We start from the raw sequence: 18371 nt of genomic DNA, 5'->3' as shown, positions 1-18371 counted from the left end.
TGGAGGGGGCTGCTCCGGTTGCCGACGCGGCGCTGGCAGGAGCCGCTGCCGGGCAGCTCGTCGGGAGCGACTCCGTCTCGCCCCCTTTGCTTCGCCGTCCCGCGTCCGTGCCGTCGGCACAGCGAGCGCCTTGCTTCTCTACGTGTCCTCACAGGCAACACCCCGTCCCCTTTTTTTTTTTTTATTAATGTTAAAAGACATTTTCAGCCCTGCAGGGGACAGACAGCATTACCGTCTGGTCTCATGTTGCGTTATTAATTTAACCCAAAATTTCAATTTCAGATAGCCTGAGGTTAGTCTTCTGCGTTGGCAGCCCCTCATCATTCCGATAGTGTCCCTAGTAACAACCTTTGCCTGCCTCATTACCTTTGTGCATGCATAATAGCGCCGTGGACATGGGATTAAAATAAGCAGGGATAAAAATGGTGCCTGGTTGTCTGGGGGATTTTATAATGGTTTCTTCACCTGTTCAGAAAAATGACAGTCTGTTCAACATGTAACTTACTCTTCAAGGGGTGTTGGGGGAAAAATGCACTTTTCAAAGACCAAGATCCATTTTTTTCTATACATCTGTAATCTCTCTAAACTATACTTCAGGGTTTTAATGAGGCTGCTATTTGCAAAGATCTTTCTCCAAGTGTATTAGATGGCGGAGAATATTAAAAAGAAAAAGTAATTAGTGAAGGACAAAATGCAAGGAAAAAATCACAGCACCTTTTCCTAATTCAAATTTTAATTGCATTTGTATGCAGCAAAACCGTTAAATTCTTTTTGCCCATAAATGTTCAGTACAGAGGTTTCACCACTCTATTACAGCCCCATAAATTAGATTGATCATAACACATCCGTTAAAGAACAACTGTTGCTTCCTTGAAAGTCTGTAAATCAAGCCTAAGCTTAATGTACTTTTTCTTCTCTTGAATTTTAATAGTATTGGTGTTTTCATAAATCAGACTCTCAGCTGCTTGTTTCCCACTTCGTCCCAGTTCCCTGAACCTGACACTTTTGTAGATGTCTGTGATAAGCTGAAGGTTGCGATAATGAATAGTAAATAATTGCAGGCAAGCTTCTAAGAAGCAAACCCAAATGTTTCCAGGTAATGAGAGGGAAGATATATCTGTATATACGTGAAATGGGGATAAAGAAATGGAGAGTCGTGCTTTCAAAACTGTTCATCACCCGCAAATGGTATGTCGTTTCTCGAAAGACCTCACCTTCTAATTAGCACCTTTAAAAAGTTGGATTTTTTCAAAAGAAGTGTGTGTCCCAGAAGTCCCATTACGCACAGGAGTGCTAATAATCGATCATGTATTTTTCAGTTGTGTGTGTCTCTCGGGGAAGACTTGGATGCGTTTGGAAGGGATGCAATAGGTACCGCCAGTGTCAGGGAAAGCTGGATTTTCATACGGGGAAAATGAGTGTGGTTTTAAGGTGCGTTTGTGTCTTTCTGGTGGTGCGTTGTGTCGGGAGCGTAATCTTCAGAGAGTCGTACAGCTGGAGAAAAAACAAATGAAAATACGAGGACAAGGTACTATTTTTATCTGTTTTATTATTTTTATTTTACTCTAGTGTTGATTTGGGCATCTGCATTGGAAACTTGCCATAACCTGACAATCAATAGTCAGACCTCAGCACTTTAAAGTGGATGCACATCACGTTTTATAGAAATATTAGGTTTCACTACATTCAAAACTAAACTCGTTGCAAATACTGAGTTTTCTTACTACTTTAGAGTATGATTCTAATTCCTGAAGTGCCCATAGGCAGCCAGGTGGCAGAGGGATCACTGGTTTAGCGCTGGTGCTGTGCTGGTGACGTGCCCCCGGCCCCGCTGCTTCTCCTGCCGCGCGACGTCCGCAATAATCCAACGGGGCATTTCCGCTGGGTTGCTGTAATTTATTGTCCCACCGAATCCACATTTTCTGAATGTTAATGAAAAAAATACCTATCACACCCGGCTCATGCCGTTCTATTTTATGACCTTGTTAAATCTTACACTTTGTTATCGTGCAGTGACACTGACGGGAGTGCAGGACAGGAGTCCCGTGCATCAGCCGTGGCGTGTACACCTGCTGCCACCAGCACAGCCCGAGCGGTTCGCTCCAGCAGCCCGGAGAGAGGGCTTTTCACTCTCGGCAGGATTATAGAGCCGGAGAAAGGCCATTAACAAATGCAAAGGAATGAGCAGAAGGGAGAAGGCAGGTGACAAATGGGGAAGTAAATCCGCAGATCTGTCACTTTATAGTAAAACAACCTTCATGTTAAGATTTAATGAGCTGGTTATCCCACCGAAGAGGGAGGAAGCTGCTGTGATCCTGCATGTCCCAGGGCCTTGGGGCACGGGCGCGGTGCTTGCCAGGGCGGTGGTCACGTAGCCCCGGTGGGTGCGGTGCTGCCCCTGCACTGCGCCCGGCGCAGCCTCTGCGGGCGGAGCAGCAGCCGGCGCCTTCGGTGAATGACAGGTCTTGTTCTGATGCACGCCCAGAAATCCCGTGTTGCCTTTCTCCACTCTGAGAATTTCTTAGCTCTTGCGTTGGTTTCAGCAGCTACTCCTCAGCTGCCCTTCTCATTAATTCTGTGGAAAAACTATCCTGGTAGCAGAAATGATTAATAACCAGGAGCCCTCATTCCCAGCCAAATGTGCTTTGCTACTAGATCATTCAAAACAAAACACTTTTAATATGTCTGATATAAGGAATAGAACTTCTTAAAGGGTCTGCCTTTAGGCTTATTTTGAACTCTGGATTCATCGGAAGGCATTTTTTAAGAGCTAATGATTTATTTGTATGTAAGATAGCCACGCTAACAATGCGTTTTACCTGTTATGATCCCTAGCTCTGTAGAGGCAGTTGCATGTGGTCCCGTCTTGCAATGCAATCACAAAACACTGTCTTAGGCATATTGGTGTTTCAGTCACTGTAGCCCTCGAAGAAATATAGCACATTTTTCCAGTGTGCCTGGCATAGCAGTGTTGGTAAATAATAAAAAATAATAATATATATAAAAAATAAATAATAATTGTGTTATAGTTACAGATCCGCCCCAGGGTGCTAGCCACTGTGTAAGAAAGATTGTCCATGCTCTGAAGAGTTGAAATGCTAAGAGATAATGCATGTTTTTTAGTCTATTGGAGGGTAGGGCAGGTGGAAGAGTTGCTGTATTCAGTTTGCAGAGAGCAATGTGAGCATCCTGCGATGGGGTAACCGCCATACACACAGCACAGCGCAGAGTTGCAGCCGCCCTCCCGCGTCCCGGCTGAGTCTTGGTGCTGGTTTTCTCTTTTCCAGTAGGTTTGACTACGTTAAGGAAGGTCGTTCTGCTTTTCTCGGCTAGCGGTGCATTACCATTCCACCAGGGAGGTGTTGTATTCGGCAAAGACGCCTTGGAGCGGTTCTCGTGCGAAGCAAACGGCCGAGAGCGGCGGTTCGAGCGCGGGGACGTGCCGCCGGGGCCCGCGGGTGCCCGCGCTCCGATCTGCAGGTGGAACACGCGCCTTTGAAGCAGGTGGGGAGACGTTGGGAAGGAGCCGCTGTTTTCTCTAGATTATCGATCGCGTGTTTTGAAATCAAGGAGGGGAGTCAGACAGCTCCTTGTAGCAGAGTTCATGCTTCCCCATGTAGTACTTTTTCCTTTGAGAGGACAGAGTATCTTGATCAAACGCCAACCAAGATGCTGAGTATTTTCAGCACAGCTTTTGATGTCAGAGTAGGACTTGCAGATGTGATAGTGGGGGGCTGTGTCATTTATAAAGCGTGTCTGATTTTCTAACACTCGGGAGAGGTTCTCCCATGCTGGAAAAAGAAACAAAATGAAGTTATTTCAGGGCAGATAGTTTTGATGCCACATGAAGCGTGAAGCTGGAAAAAAAATGCAAAGTAGCACAAACCTCCTTAGCAGAGGACAGATTGGGATTTATGCAGTTTGGTTTAAATTAGTCTGTGGTGTTTGTAACCAGGAGTAGTTCTGCGCAGTGTTGCCTCCTGTCACAACAGAAGGGTGTGAGGATTTGAGTAAGCAACCAAATGGCCTTGAAACAAAACAAACACTAAACACATGCAGGGAGAGAACCCATTTCTCTCCTTGTTTTTTCACTATCTACCAACCAAAGCCATCCCTCCTACCACGTATTCTGTATTTATCTTTAGGTGGATGTTCTGGGTCAATCTCATCCGTTAAGTAGTTTCAGAACACGTAAACCCCTGTGTGTACAGTGGCTGTGTAAATTCTTTCTTCTTCTTGGTCTTCCTCATGTGAGCTTGAGAGCCCCATGGTTTGGATCAGGTGTGCTCAGAGCCGCTGCTCGCAGTGTGCTGAGTGTTCATTAAATCACAGTGCAGTGAGCTTCCTACAGTAACGTACGTTATTTCTGTGCAAACATGATTAATCATGAATAATTTTACAAGGAATGTCAAAGGCAGTGAACATGATAGTCCTATTTATTATAAAGGGTGGCCATTACATTATATGGTGTATGATATCTTGGATGATAACAAGTTAAATGCATGTAATAAAATGTTTGAAGGATATCTTGATTTATAACAGCTTGTCCTGGCATCCCCTGCTACACGTGTATTAATAATACATTTAATAACATCTCAGGGTGAATGCTGTATCCAGATTTTTACTTTGTCAGGGTAACGTGTTTGCAGTTGATGTTTAATCGTATGCGTTAATGTGACACGGTGGTAACTGGAGTGCAAATCAAATCCATCCAGGAAAGGGCCAGGTACCTATGTCCAGCACAAAGCTGGAGGTTTTGTCTCACCTTTATACATAAAGGTACGATCTGGCTGGGATGGCAATGCCGAGGAGTTTCAGGGGGTGTGGATCACTGCTCCTGAGACGGTGAAATAAAATTATTTAAACTAGGATATTTAATTCTCTTAAGTGGGATGTAAGATTATGAGCTCATCTGCACGGGGAGAATTAATCAAGACAATGAGTTCTTATCTGGCGCATCTCAGTAAAGGGTATTACAAATCAAAAGATTCCATTTACATGGTAAACGGAACAGAACTTGTAGCCGTGTTTCAGTGATGCAGGATTCGAGGTACAAGCACTTGTTGGATGTAGCAGTGGAGCCGTGTCTGCGTTCTAGAGGAAGCTGTCAGTGTACAGACATACACAGAGGGCTTTTACATCTTCCATTTTGCAAAAAGCAGAATAATAATGCTGCTTTTGAAGTGCAAAGGACAAAGATGTCCTGGTCCTGGAGTTGGGTTTGTACATACGATCATACAAATAAGCCTGGCATTTTATTGAAATACCTTAGATCACACGTAAGTAGCATGAAATCGGCATTCTTTGGGTGGTATGAAAGCAGGATGATATTCTTGACTTGGGTAAACATCAGTTCTGGTCCTATTGCTGTAGATTTGGCAGGTGTTCTGGACAAAGGTGTTCAGTACACAGTTTTCCAACAGAAACTCCCATCCAGGGCTTGCTATAAAACCAGCGAAGCATCAGAATGTCTTGTTTTAGCGCAGAAATTAACGTGCCACTCATACAGTCATCTAAGATGTCAGTAAAAGACTTTTTATTCATAAATAACTGATATGCAGTAATTTACTTCTGTACATTTATCTTCAAAAGGCTATAGCCATACAATTTTTGCAAACTCTACATAAAACATCCAAACTGTCCATTATTACATTTCAGTACAATATAACACAGCTGTTTGGCATTACCAAATAGATATATGTATATATTTATATATGTACATGTGCTGAAAAAGAAGCCAGTGCAGCCTTTTCCAAGGAGTCTTTCCCAAGTATTTTACTGTACAACATTCAGAATTTACATTGATAGAACAAGGCACAGAAAGTGTGGTATGAAGCCAAGGCCGTGCTGTTTATTTCATGTTCTTCTGACTCTTCCCTACTCCTTCAGCTTCATACTAAAGAAAGGATTCAAACCTCTGCTCTTTTTTCAGTTCTAAACACACTGAAACTGTGGGGAGAAGCAGGTGGAGGGAAGGGTGCTCAGTCAGATGAGCAAAAACCAGCATTTTTAGAACCTATTAATTGTGAAAATAAAGGAGCGGAATAGAAAATAGGTCTCTCTAGAGGAACATTTGTCGTTTGTTTTCTCTTTAAAAAAAAAAGATATTTATTTTGTATTTGATTAGCTTGAAGCTCCCCCTCCCCTTTTCACCAAAAGGCTGGTCAGAGGTTTTGCCAGTTGAAAAGGCAATGGCTGTTTTTCAGTCTAAGCCTCACTAGACTGACCAGCATCCCGTTTTACGTCATCTGAATTAACCCCGGGTGCCCCCGGGTGCGCACAGATCAGCGGTCAGGGCGCACATGGATTGGGTGAGAGGTGGCAGGAGGCAGCTGGTCTCCCAGCTCACAGATTAGATGGTGTCAGTTTGCTGTTCCCAAATACATACCAGATGTATGTGCCACGTCCGCAGCAGGGCACAGATAGATAGATACGGTATATATGTGTGTGTGTGCACTGCTTACTGATGCGTCAGGGAACTTTGTGAGGTTCGGTGATGGTATCTGGGGTTCAGAATGCAAAAGTCTACAGCTTCATGTGAAAATATTCCTGCCTCCCCCCCGACTTCAGTGCACAAATGGGGAAAACTGAGGAATTGCTTGAAAAGATACCACCGTAAGGTTTATATTCCAAATTGCAGTATGGGAAACCTCGGGTCTTACATTTTGTAAATTGCGAAAACAAAGCTTCAGTCAGCTCTAAGTGAGGATTTGGTAGGAAACATCCTTGTTTTCTGCAGCAAATACGCTTGCTGTTAGATCCATGTCTTCCCTCTCCTGCGCGGAGCAGGCTTGGTGCAGAACACCCTTAACTTCATTTTGTGCTACACATTTCCTTCTGGGATTAGACAACGAATTTATATACAGAGAGCAGGTAACACGGGGGGTTGACATCGTCTCGAATTCCAACCACGGTTATCACAGCAGGGCAGACGAGCACGGCTCTACGGGGAGTGTCTAATCTCGTTGGGGTACGGCACGCACATCACACAGCCGGGACGGGGCTGATCCCCCGAGCCCTTAGCTAAGTTCTCACAAGTGACTTCAGCTCTAGTACCGGTGACAGCGAGGCAGAGGCCACCCCGGAATCCTCCCCGGGTTCCCTTGTAAAGCACAAACCAGTTATTCAAAACAATTGAACAGCTTAGTTAAAAGCAGCTTTTGCAATAGCTTGAAAATTACAATACAAACCCCTACCCACCCGAGCCCCAGACAAGAAACACTAGCAGAATCTGTACTATTCACCTCTAATACAAAAAGTAGAGTGGCAAGTTCCTAGACATTGAGTTTAGTTTTGGACAGAACAGTGAACATGGAGACTGACAGATTTTTCTTTACTTGTGGCAATGAGTAGAACGTCAGTTCTATTTTCTGCATTGCGGATGCTGTTACTATCAAATGATTCTCTAAGTGATTCCTTAGTCTTAGAGTGATCTATTTATATTTGTCCATGAGATTTTTGCTACCATTTATGCTAGTATTGGCAATGAGAGAAAAGAGCAGCTAGACTGTGCCTTACCAGAAAGTGATTCATGATCTTCTACCAGCATATTGAGGTTTATTTGTTGCTATAGGTGTTGTGTGGTATATACCTAGTATTTTAAGTTACCGTATTTGCTCAAGAATGCTTTATGTTTTAAGTAATTTTAACTAGACAGTCCTTCTGTATCCAAGAAAGGATATAGATGCCATTTTACGTGCTGCTGCCGAAAACCCGCCAGCCTCTTCTGAAGCAGGAATAGTGTCAAGGGAGTAACTTTACCAAAGCATGTACCAAAAATGACCAGCCCCTAGAAAACACCCTTCAGCATGTTTAACATTCTAAAGGTTCTCAGTGAATGACGTTAACCATCTCTACTGCTGTGTAAAAGGTGGGAGAACTTCCTAGGAATAATTCTAATGAGGAAAAGAGAGGCTAGAAAGACACATCTGATCATTCACAGTTGTTAAGGACTTGGAAATAATTTCCCGTTTTCCACCCATTTAATTACCATCCAAGAAATAATGCAGCCCTTTGCTTAAATCTATGTTTTATAGGCAGAGACAGACTGAAAAAAAAAATTCAAATAATGACCTGAAGTCCACAAGGGTTCCTGACGTGTTCTAGCTGGACTGCATACATAAGCTGTACTTTTTGTAGTGGAAAATATTATCTGGAATTGATCAGTTACTGAATGTTTTAGAACTGCCATGTAGCACTATCTTTCAAGTAAAAGAAAAAAGAATGGCTGTTGAGTATGATGCTGATACCATGTGGTCCTACGACAAGATCCGTTCAAGTGATCTGTGCTGAAAAGCTGCTCCCTTAAGCTGCAGAGCGAGCTGTGCACAGCCCTCCAGGAGAGAAATCACACCAAAAATAGTTCCCTGCCTTTTAAGAGAATTGTGTCAGTATCTAATTAATCTGTTGCAAAAAGCTCAATCCCATTTTTTGTGGGAGTGCATCCTGGGTTTGTGGGACCTGCGCTGGTGAATGAAGTTTGAATTTCAATCTACAGAGCAGGTTCCTTTCCTGTGGCTTAAAGGATTTGAATGGAAAGGCGCAGGACTGCGAGGGCAGCGCTGTAAAAGCTGAGCGCTGGCTTTACGAGGCCGCTCTGGCGGAGCTGCAAAGTGCACCATTTTGGAGACAAAATTGTAAGTCATTTTTGAAATGCAACTATTAGTCTTAAATGACTCATAACACAGAAATATCTGGGCAAAATGCTTAGGAAGATGAAAATACACTGGAGCAGGTTCTTTGGTGATGTAAAACCAGAATGGCTGTTTCATCACCTCAGACTCAGGGCAGCTGGATTGAATCCTAAGTGTATAACGTTACATTTCTCTTTCTTTTACTTCTTAGTTTGTGAGGAGATTTTAAAAATTATTTTTCAAAAGTCATAATTTATAAAATAGAGGAGAGGAATACATTTTTAATTTTTGGCCTCTAATCCTGCTTCAGATGCTCCTTTACATCTGTATTTTGGATCAAACCATGCATTTATGTATAGAGATTTCCAAGAACTCTTTTTAACATAGATGTTAAAAATGTGCGTTTGCAATGTTAAGATTGCTAATGACGTTCAACATATCTATTTATATAGCATTTGCATACAAATTCTAAATTATCATTCTGAGAGAATATTGTATTGCAAAGCGAGCTTCCAGCCGGCTTGTGGGCAGCTGGAAAAGTCAGCTGCAATCTGCCGTACAAAACTGAAAGCAAACGTGTCACATCTTTTACTTGGATGGTTTCAGACACTAGACTGCGCTGGGGTTTGGTGTCCAGCCCAGCTCGCGTCGGTCCGGGCTCTTCGGGATGTGCTTTGGACAGGGTCTCCCCCGCTGCTGGTTTCTCTCTCTTGCCTCCCGGGGCGCTGGGTGGGGGCCGCTGGACACGGCGGCTCCTCCAGGCGCCGCCGCTCCGGCTGCAGCAAGGGGGGAGACCCGTGCAGCTCTCGCAGCACCGCGGGCGGTGCCGGGGGCTGCGCCGCGGGAGCTGAGCTGGGCCGGATGGAAAATTCAACCGCGTTTGGGGAGAAGCTGCGAGCGGATGAGCCGCTGGAGAGTGGCTGGGGCTGGTTGCCCAGACAACGGCACTCACTCAACTCGCTGCTTTTCTCTGGATGCCATTCCCGATTTTTTTTAAAATTCGTGACATTTCATCCAATGAAGAACAGGTTTCTGAGGAGGAGGACTGGAAGTCACTAGGAATATAATTCAAACACAGCTAGAACCATGTGCTGCTGAAAACAGTGACAGCTTGCTGCCAAGGAAGCTGGTATTTTTGTCTCAGTTTTAAATATGCTTGCAGCCATTACGATTTCCCATTGCAAACAGGAACTCTCATGTCAGACTGCTTGACACACTAAAGTGCAGAAAATGCTTGGGGAAGTCTAAGTCTGGGACTATTCCAGCCTGCCGAGCTGGGAAGGCAAAGAAATTCGTATTTTCAGATCAGCGAGAACAAACAAAGCCTTACATCAAGAGTTGTTCATCATACTTTTCAGAACTGGACTCCTGGGTAAAGATACAGTTTGAGATTATTATAGATTTGCACACCAAGTCCCCACCCTGTGGCCTGCCATGCTGTTCTTGGCCAAATCCGGTGGTGGACAAAACTCAGAATGCTTGTTTTTAATTTCTTGCATTGCCATAAAGCTCCTGAAGGCTTGTTTGTGTTCCTGTCACCACAACCGATAGCCTGAGGTCAGAACTAATGAGCACCTCGGCTAATTTTAAAGAATATGAGTACAAATGATGGTTAAATTTGGCTCCGTACCAGTTCCACTAGGACTCACAGTGACAGCTCTCTTTTTGGTTCAGTTGAAGTAATAAATTATTTTTGTATGAAACAGATTAAAAAATTAGGAGAATTCTCTAGCTTGATTTGGTTTTGGTGGTAAATGCAATATGTTTGTAACTAAACCAAGTATAACACAGCCAGCTTTATATCCTGTGAAATTTCCAAATTGTACAATGAAATCAAGCCAATTTTTGGCAGTACCATGTGGGGTTTATTGTTTCAACCTGAAACTAAAGCAAAATTAAGCTGTGTGGATTGACTTCACCTTTACTTTTTAGTTTAGCCCCAGAACCCAAAGTAATAAAATGTATACGCTTGCTAAAATAGGGCTGGCGATTTCCTGCGTTTTACTTGGTCTTTAAATCCAGCCCCGAATAAACATTTTTTGACTACGTGAGCATTTGCAGACCAAGAACTGTAGAAAACCGCTCTCGCACACGCACACACGGGTTTCGCAGAGAGGGCTTCGTTCTGTTGTTTTGTGAGCAGAACAGGCAGGAAAGCTCTGCAGCAAACGTACGGTCATTGAACGATTGGTTTTTTAAGAAATTGTTTGGAATACACACGATATCAATTAAATAGTTATGAGATCTCCTAATTCCTCAAACATGTGAGGAGGATGAGGCCAGATTGCCAGTTTTCCTGCAGCAGGTACAAAGTGACAACACGATGACATTTGAAGGCCACGCTCGAAGTGTGGTACGTTAGAAGTGCAGGACAAAGGGGCTCAAGGCCCCAAGAAGACAAACCTTTAAACTAGGATTAACCTCGAGTGGCTCTAAATATTCAATATCAGATTTGCTGATTTTCACTAGGCATTATATTAACATTATTGTTTCCTAAATACATTATGTCATAACATTTACCTTTTATGGCTCTGTATCTCACTCCTTCCTGCCCCAGGAATAACAGATGTGTAGTTTTGGTTTTGACATTAAAATATGTATTTCAAATGAGAGAGGACAGGGAGAAGCTTGTGTTTTCCTTACGACTGAGCTGATTTTTAACAGGGCGCTTCTGCTCCTCCAGCTGAAAGCTGCCTTGTGGAAATGTCCATTTCCGTACACACAGCGCACAGAAACTCGTAGTTCCTCCCTGCCAAGAGATGCTCTAGTTTAAGAGTCAGAGCTGGCCGCCAGTTCTCGAGTGGAGAAAAGTGACTAAAGTCCATTTTGTCTGCTGTTGTTGAAGTCAGGCTCCTCAACCTCAGTTTCTGTTACGTCTGAGATTTTGGAGTGTGTCCTTCCTATTTCTTCCAGGGCACAGGCAAGGGCGTCGAGGTCGCCGTCGTGCTGATGTCGGGCTTCCCACAGGTCCAGAATGACGGCAGATGGGCTGCTCTGCGCAGCAAAGTAGGAGAGATTCCTGAAAGGAGGCGAGAAAAGGATGAGGAACAGGATATACTGGAGCTCCTGTGAATGGGGAAGTGCCCTCGGTTGTGCCCGGCGTCTGGCAAGTCGGACCTGGGCTGCAGCAGAAGCGCTCGTATGGCAGCAGCCTGGATTTTGAAATAGATGGGGAAATACCGTAATGGCAGAGCAGATATGTGGAAATCTATGAGGTCAAGTGTTTGTGCTCTACCATCTGGTTTTACAACTACATTTTGGGTTGTTTAAACTGCTCAACAACTTCCTATCTATGAATTTGACTTTATAAAACCAGACATTGCAAAGCCCCTACCAGGTGTCTCCAACACCGAATGAGAAGCTGGAGGGCAATCACAGACGTGCTCTTGGGCGAGTCAGGCCCATCTCCTTGGTGCACTGTCTCCCCGTTTCTGAGACAGAGACATCTCCAGCCTCCTCCACTGGAACAGAAACCAGGGGAGATTAAAGTGCCTGACGATAGGTAGTAAACGCTGATAAGTAAAGCAGAATTTTCTCTTTCACTGCTGCAAGACTATAAATTACTTTTTCTTCTTTGTTTCAGATATGGTTTATTGAGATTCCTATGCAAAACACCAAGTCAAAGAAAAGTTGTTTTGCTTGATTTAAGTATTCCTCTGCCCTCTTGGGAACATATTTATGGCATCTGTGACAATGAGAAAATAATTCTGTGAGTCAACTGCCTCCACCAATTTAATTTAGCCAAGAGGAAAAAGCAAAATAAGTAGTAAATTAGTTTTTACAGCATCTTTCAGTTTTAATAATCATAATACTATTACTCCTAACAGTGGAGCATGACTTTCTTCTTTAAATATGCCTTTTCCCTAATAAAACAAAAAATCTGCAAAAATGTCTAATTCATTTTAGAATATAAAATATATAGATAGAAGCCAAGTTAACACATGACTTTTTGAGACAACATGCAACCTCCTTTGAAGTGCTGCTGTCACAGCAAATCCTACAGCCTTGACCCAGCGCCACTGCGGTGAGCGTCCAGCGGAACGGAACAAAGAACGTGGCCTTGGAAGCGCAGTTTGGTAGGACAGGGCACGGGGTTAGAGGAGAAAGCCATTCCTGTTTTCAGCAGCTACTTGCATACAAACGAATGGATGAAATACAATTTATCCTTAAGTATGTAATTACTATGCACACATCTTTAAGACCAGCAAACAAACAAAAAAACCCTGTAACAGTAGCAAATTATTCCCACTGCATATGTAAATGTTCACCTTTCAAAATTGCCTTCCATTACCTGCTAATGCTGTTTTTTTGTGCTAACATCTGCCAGTCTTTGCCTTTGGTGCTGGGTGTGTCGAACGTTGCGCAGATTCGCTGTCTGATCGAGTAGGGGATTTTGAATGCTTTGGGACCCATCTGTGCAGGGAAGTTGCTGTCGTCATGTGCAAAGAACGTGACGGTTTCTCTTTCGTTCTACACAGAACATAAAAGCAAAGCGGTTAGTTGGGGGAAATCTCGGTTTCTGTCCACCTTGGGTCCGTGGGTTGCCCTCCTTAGTGCAGTAACACCCACAGCCTGTTTGGGGTGGGGGACGAGCGCAGGTTTCTTCCCAGCCCGTTGAGGAGGGGGCGCGGCGGGCGCTGTGCTGCCCCGGTCTGGGGGTCTGGCTGCGCAACCCCGCGGGTGTCGCGGCAGAGGATCAAACCTGAGCCTGACAGCCCAGCTGTACTTTGTAGAAGTCACAGCAGAAAATTAAATAGCTAAGAGGTATTTTTCTGATTTCTGAAGGAACTTCTAGACTATCACAAGCACTTCTGTATAAAAACATTCAAAGTGGTGTCGTTTTTCCTTCTACAAGTTTCCTCTTTTCGTGTGTTACAGATGAAGTCCAACAGAGCAGTGGTTTGTAGATGGAACACCATAAAAGCATATGGGTTTCTAAATCTTTAATTACTTAAGCCTAAAAGATGGACACATAAATCTCTCCTTTGTGATTTTTTTTTAAAAAACACCTAAATCCCACAAGTACCTCCATTCTTCCACATTAAAAATCTCTTTGGAATCCAGGCCCTTTTGTAGATCTGGCCCATTTTTTTTCCTATGAAATTATACCAGTCTTGGGTAATAGGGTCACATTTCCATGCATTATTCGTTTCTGTGCAGTGCAGCATAAATATTAAATAACAGTGCCGCTATAGTCTCTTCATATAACATTTATGACACATCCCAAAAGTCATCCATGCAAAGTAATAGTGGTGCTGTAGATATATCGCATGGTCTGACTGTTAAAATTAAATATGCAGAACAATAGTAGCTTTTCTTACCCTGCCCACGTGAGATAAGCTACTGCTACCTGTTACTTCGGGGAATTGCAAAGCAAAGAGCAATTCGAGTATTAGGTTGTTAGTTATATATTTATTTTACAGTCAAATTATCCTCACTCTTCAATCACTTTTTGAGATAGGTGTGAGAAAGCCTTCCATGCTAGCAAGTCCATTTGAAGACAGAATTGTAACATGCTCTGGGGACTTGTGGACAGATAGGTCCCTTTAAAAAAAAAAAGAGGAAAAAAGAAAGGCAGCAGCATTGTCTTGAGATATATATGGAATGACAGAAGTTTTTTATAAACTAACAATAACCAGAAAAGAGCTTTGCTATATTCTGAGGATGTTTTTATACAGAATGAGGTTTGCGGTTTTCCCATTTAGTCGCTGCATTCTCTGGCTAGTGCATTTAGTATTAGGCTTATATCTTTACTCCAAAAGTATTCATCTGGATTAATTAACAAAGGTGCTCTATACGAAAAGCAGCTGAAGTTTTCATTGCTGAAGGACACGTCGCCAGTTTGTGTGGCTGTGTGTTTGGCTTCTCTCACCTCTGAGCACAGCTACAGTCCTGGCAAGACGTTCCGCGTGTCCACCGCGCCGCGGCACGGGAACGGGCAGCGGCCTCATAGCGCACCGCAGGCCAGCTCTTTTCAACTATTCAAAACCTGTCTGCAAGAAAACTATTACTATTACTATTACTATTACTATGCTTTGAGTGTTGTAGAATCTCTGTGCTGTGATTTCTGCTGGAAACGCAATCTGTCGGGCTTGGTATACTTGTCACAGTTATGAACAGGGCGTAAGAAACACACAAAGGACAGAAAAGGGGAGGGGTCGTGTCTCATGCTACACAGCAACTCCACAAACCGCGGGAAGGCGTCACCTCCAGAATGGACGTGTGGATGTGCAGGACCTGCTGGTGGCCCTGCAGCTGCCGCACGCAGACCTTGCAGGACAGCTGGGTGGCGGCCGGGCTGGAGCGCTCCAGCGAGAACCCGCAGAGCAGCGGCTGCTGCGCGCTGCCCCACACGCGGGAGAACGGCACCTCCTGCGGAAAAACAGCCTTTGGACCAACAGCCCTGCAAGTCCAGACTGGCAGAACTAACACACCGTGGTTCCGTTCATGGATACCAAGGTGCTACATTTACCGAAAGCTTAGATTTCACTCAGTGACACAAATGAGAGACTCTCATCTACAATGAAACTTGAGAAAGATGCACTCCACTTACTCCTGGGCAGGGATCAGAACTCTGATCTGTGTCTCCTTGCCATCACCTTGTACTACAGAACCCAAAAAAGGAACGTCTCCTCAAGAACTGTCCTTCCTCTGTAAGCTGATGCAGCACAGAGTGTGACAGAATATTTCCCATATTTACGTACATCTGAATTTAAGATCAGCCCCCTGCCCGAGCAGTGACGTGCACCCCACTTTAGAATCAGTTCACACACGAAAGCTCACCTAAGAGCTTACAGCTCGGAAAACTTGCACTTCTTCATTCGTGCCTGTAATGATGCACCAATTTGGGCTTTTTTGCCAAAATACTGAATGATAGATAACTGTCGATATGCTTCTGGGAAAAGCAAGATTATATAGCCTAATTAAGTTATATATTTTAAAAGACCAGCCCACTCTGTGTGCCAGCACATCATTTATAATTTCCAGTAACCAATATACTTAGAACTTCTTATTTTGTTTTGATTTCTACTTTCCTGTCTTCAGCAGCCTCTTCAATTAATGTAGTACAGAAGAAAATAATTTGCTCTTCCTCTGTTCTAATTCTTAGTATATACGTGCTATAATTTGAACTCAAGACATTTAAATGCTTACATTTAAATGTCATTTTCAGCCATATATTCATACTTGTATCAAAATTGGAATGACAAAGCTACCAAAACATCTTAATGAATGATAAATTTTAACAAGATTAAAGGCCTTCCGTTGGAGGTAATCAAAATGAGGGAAAGTTCAAGCTTGCATCTTTGTAAAATGAAAAATTTAAAGCATTCTGTTACATATGAAATCTGTATTCATCAAAATTATTACGACAATGCATTTTTGTTGCATACTCAAGAGATTAAACTCACGCCTTTCAAAACTAAAAGGGACCATTGTCTTAACTTGGGTTATGCCTGTACCAGTGAAACTTCTGACTTCTCTGAGTTCACGTGTAAACCGATCGAACTGACAAGTACCTGGCATGCAGTAAAAGGTTTAATTCTCCACAGGAAGGGAGGGACATCAAGGACGGATATCTGAAGACTGAAGGTGTTCCCTCTGAAGTGCAAAAGCTTGGGTTCCTCCAGTAATTGTCCTCCCTGGCGTCTTTCATCCGAAACCACTTCCTGCAATGGCAGAGGAGGACAGAATTTTTGCAGTACTGGGAAGGAATACCGACTCTAAAGTTCCCGTCCTGGGCAGACCACGGGCACTGGCGGTTCTGTTGTACGGGGGCTACAGGGATGCGCAGGCACCGGCAGCTCTGCTCCGGTGTACGGAACCAGACTATTCGTGACGTGGACTTTTCTTACTGGCTACCTCGGTATCAACACCCGCAGAACTCCGACTAGGAGAAGGAAACTTTGGGAGTATTGCAACACGGCGGTGGCTGTCTTCACATTGTGGGGGTTTGGGTCCAAGCCAGCCAGTTTTCCTTTTTATTGAAAGCTCCTGATGTTTGATTGTTACTATTTCATTGCATCCCACAGGCTCACTACTGCGAAGGAGAAGTTTACCGGCAATTCCTGACCCAGAGCGCTCTCTAACAGCAGCACGGAGAGGGAAGCAAACCGTCAGCCCGTGGCCACATAAACCTATTGCCCTCCAGGGAGGAAAATGGAAACTGGCTAAACTCTGGGATCATTGTGCTTTAGTCCCTCTTCTGTTCTGGGATAACACAACTAACCTTGGTATTTTAATTAAGCTTTTGAATAAAAAACTGAACTGTAAAGGATGATCAGTGTCAAATAAAGCTTGGTAAACCCAACTGCTGCACTTTATCCAAGAAAAAAAAAAAATCTGTATTTTCCATGTTTACCGCTTAATATTTACACTAGCGTGAAGTTGATGCAGCATACTTTTAAGGGAAGTATAATTTCGTAAAGACACAGTTGTCTCATTATGTACAAACACCCTGTCCTAATTTCTGTGAATGCGGAAAACTGGTAATTATTCTTCTAACAATTTTCTACAGAAAAGCAACAAGTAACTTTGAAATCTTGTTTATTTTAATGTACATTAAGAAGAAAAAATAAGCCAGTCTCCTTCATTCTTTTGCTGAATGTCACAATAATTTGAGAGACAGGATGGTGCAGTCGAATGAGGCTGCTCTGGCTTTTGTGGGGTTTTTTAATTCAATATACTGAAGGTAAAATTGAGCATGAATGAATCACTGAAAGAGACTATACCATGCTGCGTGAAGCAGCGTGAAAAAAATAAATGGTTGCTCTGAATAAGATTAATCTAATTTCCCTCTCGTGGGCCTCTTTGATGGTTGTGTTGTACAATTTTGTGGGAGATTTTTTCTCTATATTTAAAGGTTCTGAAGATTTTTGTACATTTTTTTATAAACCTGCTGCACAATACTAAATGCACACAGGCAAGGCTTAACCCATGCAGAGCTGCTAAAGGCATCAGACAGTTCAGGTTTGTGTTGGCTCAATGAGGAATTTGGGCCTCTGAATTTCAGGCAGACCCATCCAGGAAAATACCGGCAGCCCATGGATTGTGGAAGTGTTATAGAGGGTATAATTACAAAGCTATTCCTTCCAGTGGCTTTGCTTTTATTAGAAGCACATAGACATTAGTGTGTGCTTCATTAAGATTCATGTTCCTGTTCTATACAATAGGAAAAGGAAGCAAAAATTCATCTGTCACAACTGTCTTCATTTCAGTTCCCAAAAGAAACCCATTTTGTTAAAGCTTCCAAGTTTATTAAGGCTGCAAAAGCCAGTGAATTTCATTGCTTTGTCTTGGAATGCCATGTAGAAAATTCATGCTAATTTTAATTGACACTTGAGGATTGTTTTGTGTTTGTATTTTTTTTAAAGGGGAAATGCATGATTATAACTTAATTTTTGTTTAAAAAGATGGTGAGGTAGTATCTTTCTTCTTGCTCAAATCATAAAAAGGAGAGGAAATCCTTTACTGACTAATAACAGTGTAAGGGTAACGAGCGTGATAAATACTTTGCATCAAATGCTAATGCCCTGAGCCCAGCCTAACCCTGCTGACCGTTAACCACGGCCGTGGGATTTGGGCTTAGTCCACACGTGGGCACTGGGAGTTTCCATCTGCCTGGCAAGACAGGGGCAGTTTGGGCGTCCTGAAGCTCTCCCAGCGGAAATCCACGAGTGAAACAACAGTGCAGAGAAATGAAGGGTCTTAGAATAAGTCATGCAGCAGTGGCATAAAAAT

The 18371-nt window shown here is 43.3% G+C and overlaps 1 protein-coding gene across 1 annotated transcript in view; it reads right to left on the bottom strand.

Moving 5' to 3' along the window:
* Positions 1 to 11447: 11447 nt before the first annotated feature.
* Positions 11448 to 18371, bottom strand: part of UNC5D (unc-5 netrin receptor D) — a 41271-nt gene continuing 34347 nt past the window's right edge. Inside the window, exons 15-18 of the mRNA XM_065651650.1 lie at positions 16151 to 16300; positions 14841 to 15005; positions 12925 to 13103; positions 11448 to 11652 (exon numbers count right to left, since the gene is read on the bottom strand). Coding sequence (XP_065507722.1) covers positions 11448 to 11652; positions 12925 to 13103; positions 14841 to 15005; positions 16151 to 16300 — 699 coding nt within the window. The remainder of the gene's footprint in view (positions 11653 to 12924; positions 13104 to 14840; positions 15006 to 16150; positions 16301 to 18371) is intronic.

The sequence above is a fragment of the Caloenas nicobarica genome, chromosome 25, assembly GCF_036013445.1.
Source record: "Caloenas nicobarica isolate bCalNic1 chromosome 25, bCalNic1.hap1, whole genome shotgun sequence".
Taxonomy (NCBI): domain Eukaryota; kingdom Metazoa; phylum Chordata; class Aves; order Columbiformes; family Columbidae; genus Caloenas; species Caloenas nicobarica.
Note: the sequence above shows the minus strand (reverse complement) of the source record. Positions and strands in the feature narration are given on the sequence as shown.